General features: G+C 41.8%; 1 protein-coding gene across 7 annotated transcripts in view; it reads left to right on the forward strand.

Annotated features, from left to right (window-relative positions):
* The window catches only part of Nup98 (nucleoporin 98 and 96 precursor), a 120421-nt gene extending 112365 nt beyond the window's left edge, over positions 1 to 8056 (forward strand). For all 7 annotated transcript variants that reach the window (XM_004863320.4, XM_004863322.4, XM_004863321.4 and 4 more), the window contains 4 exons: positions 1943 to 2184; positions 2626 to 2780; positions 6467 to 6578; positions 6664 to 8056. In XM_004863320.4, coding sequence (XP_004863377.2) covers positions 1943 to 2184; positions 2626 to 2780; positions 6467 to 6578; positions 6664 to 6881 — 727 coding nt within the window. In that variant the 3' untranslated portion in view covers positions 6882 to 8056. The remainder of the gene's footprint in view (positions 1 to 1942; positions 2185 to 2625; positions 2781 to 6466; positions 6579 to 6663) is intronic.
* The last annotated feature ends 630 nt before the right edge of the window (positions 8057 to 8686 follow it).

Genomic DNA, 8686 nt, shown 5'->3' on the forward strand with positions numbered 1-8686 from the left:
CACACACCTGTGATTTCAGCACTCGGCAAGCCGAGGCAGAAAGATCACTGTGTGTTCAAGGCCAGCCTGAACTCTATCGTGATACCCTGTCTCAAAAAAGTAATAAAAATGGTAACAAGCGAGCCAGGAATTTAGCTCAGTGGCACCGCACCTGCCTCAATAGCATGAGGTCCTGAGTTTGATCCCTGGTACCAATAAAAAATAATAAGAACAAAAACATATATAGTACTTTGTTATAAGTGGTTTTACATATGTGTACATTCTAAGTACCTTACATATATTAACTCATTTTATGCTCACTATGAAACAGACACCCTCATAATCCCTATTTTACAGATGAGCAAATCAAGACAGAGATAAACTTTTGTTCATTAGTCACTGTGCTGGAAAGAGATTGGGTTTTTCAGTCAGACTTGCCCATATTCTGGTTCTACCATACACTACTTTCTTTGACTTAGGGTAAAGCTTTACTCACTTTGAACTTGGAGTAAATGTACTCTCCAGGCCTTAGTTTTCATACCTGTAAAATTATAATGCTAGTAGTCCTTGCTCAGAGGTGATTGTGGGATGAAGGAGTATAAAGCGTCTAGAATAGCTTTCTGTTTAACCACTTTCTCTTCTCCTTACCATTAATAGGAAGTAGAATCAGACTCTTTGAGTTTATTTAAACACTAATGAGGGATTTTGTGTGGTAAAAGACTAGCTGGTAGGATGACTGGTATTTCAGATTGGCTGTGGGAAAGCAGATCCTGTTTCTTGAAAAAGAATATGGAAGTCGAAAAAGAATATGGCTATTGTAAGACAGAGTCCTTCAAAAACCTAGGAATTCAGAAAAGAGTCCAAGATAAGGAAAATAGTTTTGATCTGAAATTAGAATGATTGCTCCTTTAGCCCAGATAGAAAAGGACTCTCCTTGAGGAATTTTCATCTAGAAATGGAGAATTACTTAGGAAGACTGATAGTTTGAGAAAAGAAAGCAAGTCCTAGAAGAGACATTACCTTGGGAAACTACTCTGCTTATTTTTAGTGGCCATGAGGGAGAAAAGGAAAGCAGGAGGGTAAAAGAAAGTGTACTTGAAAGGACTGCTGTGTGGCGCAGAATTCCCCTTTACTCCTAGGTAGTACCAGGGAAATGTTAACCAGACAGGAAATAAAGAGATACTAGCTGGGGAAGGCCTTTTCTGGGAAGTAGGTGGCCTTCCCTAGAGAATTAGGTTTCTAAAAAATGTTCTGACCATGAAAATATAATGAGTTTAGATTACTGTCTGTTCTATTTTAAAATGTTAGTGTGATGACTTTGGGTTTTTTTGTGTGTGGTACAAGCAGATATTAAAGGGAAAAAACCACTCTTCTACTACTATGAAAAAATAAAACAATTTCATAACAAAATAATTAGATAATAAGTTAATACACTGTGTGTCATATCTGAAAAGAGTGGCCATACTGGGCTGGAGATTTTGCTCAGTGGTTCTGCCACCTGCCTTGCAAGTGAAGACCCGAGTTCGATCCCTGGTACCAAAAAGGGAAAAAAAAGAATGGCCGTACTGTTGCTCAGAATACGAGTCATAGACAAAGGATTCTCTCTCACAGAGAAAATACAAATAGTAAAAAGACAGAACTTTTCAGTGAACCTAAGAAACTATAGTATAAATGAAAAATTAGCATTTATCCTAAAGTATTTTTGAAACAACAGAATAGCTATATATGTCTCTCTAAAGAGAGGAAAAAAGTGTTTTTCATATAAAAAAAACCCATTTAAGAAGACTTAAAAATCTTGAATAATCCAGTAACTGACTTTGGGGTTTTTATGAAGTTTGAAGTGATCCTGTAAGGGTCAAGACCTGCGGATTCAGAGACTGCCCCAAGGGGCCGTGCTCACCTGTCTGGGGCAGCCTTCTGTATGGCACAGGATGGTACTTAGTTCGGCTTCTTTCTTCCTAAGCATTCGTGAGAAGGCTGTTCGAGAGCTGCTTACCCGGCACTGTCAGCTATTGGAGACCCCTGAATCTTGGGCCAAGGAGACTTTCCTTACCCAGAAGCTGTGTGTGCCTGCCGAGTGGATTCATGAGGCCAAAGCAGTACGCGCACACATGGAATCTGATAAACACTTGGAAGCCCTCTACTTGTTTAAAGCTGGTCACTGGAATCGCTGCCACAAACTTGTCATCCGACACTTAGCTTCTGGTGAGTGCTGGAGTCACCCCAAATTCCTCCAACTTCTGAACTCCCATAGTGGGTCAAGCCAGAGATGATTCTCCGTGTAGCACATGCTTTGCAAGTGCTCTCTGAAGAAAAGGCTTGGCCAGGATGAGGGCCTAGAAGGGGGAAGGGAAGATAGCAACGTTGTAAAGTTACCATTTGCCAGAAATATCCTTGATGTGACCAAGTATATATACTCTTTGTATATGGGAATTTTATCTAGCAGCACCATAAATATAGCATGGAGATCTGAAGCCAGAAGGTCTTCACATTTCCCTTCAAGAATTTCACAGTATCTACTTGTAATTCGCAAATCTGATCCAGTATTATTTCTCCTTCCTTCCTTAGATTTCTGCCAGGTCCTCTACACTAGGGAACCGTACACTGACTTATACAGACATTGTGCTCAATATTTTGTTTCTCTAGATGCCATCATTAATGAAAACTATGACTACCTGAAGGGGTTCTTAGAAGACCTGGCACCTCCAGAATGCAGCAGCCTAATTCAGGATTGGGAAACATCTGGGCTTGTTTACCTAGACTATATTCAAGTCATTGAAATACTCCGCCGTATTCAGCAGGTACCTGAATTCCTTAACCACTACCTGGTTTCCTTTTCTCTGGCTGTTAAAGCTTCTGAGACCCCAAAAGGCCTTAGTATATACTTTTTTTTTTTTTTTTGCTGTGCTGGGAATCAAACCCAGGGCTTCATGGCTGATACAGAAATTTTGACATCTGTATCAAAACAAAAAACACTTTTGGGCATGGTAGCACACACCTGTTTTCCCAGCAGTCTGGGAGGCTGAGGCAAGAGCATCTCAAGTATGGACACCCTGGTCCATTTCATGACTTAGCAAGACCTACTGTTAAAAAATGGGCTGGGAATGTAACGTAGCTCAGTGTGAAAGCCTTGGTTCAATCCTCATGACTACAAAAAAACCCAAAACAAACCAATAAACGCTTTTGAGTTTATTTACCAGCTAGTATATGCAGTAGCCATTCTTGAAGATTGTTGTAGCCCTTATCCAGCAGTAATTTCAGTGCACTCCAGTAAAATCGAGGATTGGATGAGGATAATTGTTTCACACATTGTTTGACATGTTTCAAAATTAGAAATATTATGGTTTTAAAGTCTGTATTAAAATATCTTTAGTCAGTCTGGATAGTCATAAGTCTTCATTGCTTGCTTATAATACAGAAACCAAACATATATATATGATTCAGGGCCTTGGCTTTTACCTTTTGTTCCTACTTTAACTCCTACCACTCTTATACCACATTTCAGCCTTGCCAGGTTTTTCTGCTCATACTAAATTATTCAGTATTTCCAGCAAACTGTCTTGTTATAGTCCACTCTTTACCTAGCATACTTGTCCTGATACTTCAAGATCTAAATTGCTTTAGCTCTACTTTTTCTTCTTTTCCCCTCAGAAATTAACTGAACTTTCCCTTGCCTTTGTTTTTGTTAGTTTGTAAAATCATGTATAGTGCTTTGATCAAAAGTTGTCCATGTACTACAGGAGTCTTCAGTTTTTTTTTTGGAACCGGATATTGAACTCGGGTCCTTGTGCTTGCGCAGCAGGCGGCGAAACCACTGAGCTAAATTCCCGGCCCTTCAATTTTTATTTTTGCGTAGTTATACAGTCTGAATGACTAACTTGCAGTCCAAGGCAGTTTTATGTTTGCTTTTCAAAACAGTGTTCTTGTTTTAAGGATAAAGTCTGCACTGACATAAATTACACTAATGGGCCGAGGATTTAGCTCAGCAGCACCACACCTGCCTTGCAAGCACAAGGTCCTTAGTTTGATCCCCAGTACCACAAAAGAAAAAAAAATTACACTAATGAAAACAAAGTCAGAAATGATCTGCAGTACCAGATTACAGGGCAGATCTTAGCCAGCAGCTCTTTCACCTCTTAGAACAAAGGTAATCAAAAGCAAAACACCCTAAGGGCCAGAGATTTAGCTCAGTGATGCAGCGCCTGCCTTGCAAGTGCAAGGTCCTGAGCTTGATCCCCGGTACCAGAAAATAAATAAATAAACAAAAAGCAAACATCCTAGAAAACCCAAACAGCACCTGCAACACAACCCTTGGTTAACACACTTGTTAAAATAGTCATCCATGCTGCTCTGGTGTGAGAAGTAAACACAAGACTAAAACCTGGTGGCTCTTCTCACTTCCTCTTTGGGAATATAATTTTTCTTCAAGTGGGCCTGGAAACAGTGCCTTCACACTCTTTTACTTCCTGGGTCAGAGGGCATTTTATGAACTTTGCTCTCTCCACATCAGTGTCCCAAGACAAGTGCTCCATTAAGTTCTCCACAGTTTTTGTGCATAAAAATCTACCAGGAAACACCAGCCTTTCCTGTCGGCTGTGGTTGAAGATCTTATAAGGAAGTGCTCGCTAACTAGGTTTTCCAAGTACTGCATCACACTGTGGCTCCTCTGTCCAAAAGGGCTTTGTACGTTTCAAAGCAGCAGCAATCTCTGGCCATTGCATGGCTTTCAGAATCAAAGCCAGCTCATAGCAGGACATCCCAAACACTCAGTGTGCAGCTCTAGACCAAGCCAAGTCCCAGGACATGGGCAGGGACCAGGCGGAGACATGCAGACTGGGCCTGACAACCTCAATGTGTCCCACCGCTGCTTCCTTCCTGCCCCCCAAGCAAAAGCACTCTGGCTTTAAGCAGTTACACCTTCCTTACTGCCAAAACACTTGGTACCCTTTTCTGCTGGAGTACTTGTCAGACCATATTGTATGTATTGCTGTCTGGGTTGCCATTAGCCCCTTTTGGGGAGGTCTTTTCTACTACAAGGTTAAAGGCAGTTAAGTATAGAGGTTAAGAGCTGAAATTTTGTCTCTTCTCAAAAAATAAGTAAATGATGGATTGGACAGTGGCATACATCACAGTACACAACTGACAGGTTTTTCACAGATTAAACAAAATACACAAAGTAGCACACTACCTTATATATACTAAATGCTTAATCATTCTTATCTGTTATCCTCATCAAAGTTCCACCTCTTATTGCAGTACTGGGTACATAATAGGCATGGTTCATGTTTGTTGTGCTTTTAGAAAGAATTAAAAGCATCCTCCCTAAGTAATCACTGAAGACACCCTTTCCTAACTGAACCTTGGTCAGTTTATCTACACAACCTGCTTATTGAGAATCCAACATTTGTCAAAGACAGAGGTGGATTTGGGGGATATAAAGGTAAATAATATGTATTTTTGCTAGGTGTGGTGGCACATACCTATAATCTCAGCACTTAGGAGGACCCTTCACAAGTTAAGGCCAGTCTCAAAAAAGCATCCCCTCAAAAAAATTCTGCACTCATAATAATTCAATGCAGGAGATCTATACAATTGACCCAGCAGTTACTACAGAACGCATATAAGGATTAAGCCAAGAGTGCTGTCAGTACAGCAGCACCCAAGACAAGTACATAACCCAGTCTGAGAGAGAGGCAGTTACAAAGTCAAAGTGTAGGGGCTGGGGATTTACCTCAGTGGTTCCGCCACGTGCCTCACAAGCGCAAGGTTCCGAGTTCATTCCCCGCTACCAAAAAAAAAAGTCAAAGTACAGTGACATCCACATTCATAATTTAATGAAATGCTGATTTTTAGTTAACAACCTCTCCAGTTTTAATTGTGTTCTGTTACTCTTTTTACCCCACATTTTACAATATAAACTTCCTTTTATTCCTACCATACAGACTCTGTTCTTTTTGCCTGGAAAACTTGGCCCTTTCTTTACTGTTCAGGTCTCCTGTGAGGTAATGCCCTCCTCAGAGAGGTCCCTCCTGACCCCTCAGTCTGCAGTAGTCATCCCGTTTTTCTCTACCATGTCAACCTGTTTTAATTATCTGTATAGTTCAGTTCTTCAAGGTTTATTACTATCTGGTATTTTCTTGTTTATAAGTTTCATGAGAGCAAAGACCTCATCACTGTTTTTTTTGTGTTTTATTTTTTGCTTTTATTTTGTTTATAGCACTGAGGATTGAATTTAGGCATGCTCTACTACTCAGTAACATCTTGAGCCCATTTTATTTTTTATTCTGAGCCAGGATTTCACTAAATTTTTCAGACTGGGATCCTCAAACTTGGGATCCCCCTCCCCTGCCTCAGTCTCCTGAGTAGTTCTGATTATAAGTGTGAGCTGCCGTGCCTGGCTTGTTCACCACTATTTAAAATCAATGTAGGTAGGATTAGAATGGTAGAATTTTCTCTTGGCCTAATTGGTTTCTCTGCTTCTCAAAAGGAGGAATGGTCAGGTTATGAATTAGAGCAGTTAAACACCAAAGTGACTTCGCTGTGCAGCCGGATAGAGCAGATCCAGTGTTACAATGCCAAGGATCGCCTGGCTCAATCAGGTGAGCCTCTCAGCCACCCTACTTCCTCCAATGCCTCTCTTCCCCAACCTCCTCCCTCAGTGCTCACTACACTTTTTCTCTCTAGATATGGCCAAACGCATAGCCAACTTGCTGCGGGTGGTACTGAGCCTACGGCATGCCTCTGATGCAGCTTCCGATGCAACACCAGACCCTCAGCGAGTCCCTTTGCGCCTACTGGCTCCTCACATTGGCCGACTTCCCATGCCTGAGGACTACGCCTTGGAGGAAATGAGCAGCCTCACACAGTCCTACCTGCGAGAACTGACTGTTGGGAGCCAGTGAGACCCAGGCTCTTGCTGCTTCACACTCATCACACAATGTTCACTTTTTGTCATTCTCAGTTGGCTGTGGAAGATACTCTCCTTTCTGCTGCCCCAAGCAGCATCCTCTAATTGTTCAGGGCTTTTCTTAATATTGAACATACCATAAGGGCTTTTAGAACCAAAAAAGATGTCTCCTTTTACCATCAAGGCCAATTTTTTTCTTTTCAGAAATGGTCAATAAAGCTCCTTTGGCAGAATCTCCCAAAGAATCAGGGAATTCTTTTCCAGCCCCTGTATTCTGGAGGTTGCGACCCTCTATGCCAACTTACTACCCTACTACTTCAGCCCTTTTGTACAAGGACTAAGGAGTGAAACAGACGATCAGACAAGTGTATTGACCTGGGACTGTCCTTCCCTAACAGATGAACTGTTCCCAGGAGGGGAATTTGTCTTCTGAAGTATATTGGTTGGTTAACTGAATTTTGGACTGCCAGGGAGGTAGCTTAGTGGCAATTGCACCTGCCTGGCAAGCACAATGTCTTGAGTTCGATTACTGGTACCAAAAAAGAGAGAGTATTGGACTGAGTGAAGAGAACAGGGTCTTTCTAACACATTCAGGATAGAAAGGATTGCATACCATGGAGGAATTAGATCTTCAAGGCTTGTATTGTTCCTACCTGGAATGTTCTGCGAATACCATACCTTCCCTACTACCATGAGAAGCAGACATTGGTTGTACACCACATGTCTCTGGGAAGCTTCCAGAACTTGATTTGCTCCTTGATTTTCTGTCATCTTTCTGGGACACCTGCCTGGATTTGCCCGAAGAGCTTAGATAAAAAATGGCAGGTTGGGGTTCCCTCCAGATCCCTCCCATTCTAGGCCCTAAGCATTTCCCATCCTTCATTTACCCTCCCAGAAAGTGAGACCATCACTGAGGCAGGCAAGGCGCTGGGCTTTAGGGTCAGGCAGAGGCCTTCCCTCCATTACTGCCAGCAGTGGGGAGCCCCAGGTGCTGACCTGAGACAGCTGCTGTGAGGGCTGTCACAGACAACACAGCCATCCCTGGGTCTTTATGCATGAAGATTATGTAAAGGTTTTTATTAAAAAATATATATATAAATAAATGATCTAGATTATTTTCTTTTTCTGAAGCTACTTTCTTACAAAAAATAAAATGAAATGTTTATAGCATTCTTGGTATTGGCTTTCACTGTGTATTTTTGAGCCTTCCTGCTCCAAGGATTTTTATGGTGGCCTTGCTTAATTTAGCCTGCCTGTTTTTGGAATTTGCAGTCAAAATGGGGATAGGCTGAGGTGAAAAGGGAGAACAGTGTGATGCTAAGCTGAGATGCAGCCTCGCCCAAAGGCTAGACTTACAAGGGGAAATTTAGGGGCTAAGCAGTTGATATTAATACTGACTGCTACACATACATGCATATGCATATAGATTCCCATCGGGGTCCTCTAGTTGCTCACTAGAATGTACTTAACCATTCAAAGGCTCCTTTTGTACTCTGGTGATTTTTGTGTTTAAAGGTTGAGTCATGTTTCACTTTCCCAGTCCACAGTCCTTTGTACAAAAGCAGTAATGATCCCTAATGTTGCTGCCTTAACACGGCTGATCTTGAGAGAGGGAACAGTTGAGCAACATGAGTACTATTCAGGTCTGTTGGTTTTTTGTTCTATTTTTGTTTTCTTTTTTTGAGACAAGGTCTCTCTGTGTATTGCAGGCTGATATTGAACTATGTAGCCCGGGCTGGCCTCACGTGGCAGTCGTCCTGCCCCTGCCTCCCCAGTGCTGGGGTTACAGGCAAGCACCAC

The sequence above is a fragment of the Heterocephalus glaber genome, unplaced genomic scaffold (genome assembly GCF_053883595.1).
Source record: "Heterocephalus glaber isolate CG9 unplaced genomic scaffold, H.glaber_assembly_v1.0 deba00001428, whole genome shotgun sequence".
NCBI classification, from domain to species: Eukaryota; Metazoa; Chordata; class Mammalia; order Rodentia; family Bathyergidae; genus Heterocephalus; species Heterocephalus glaber.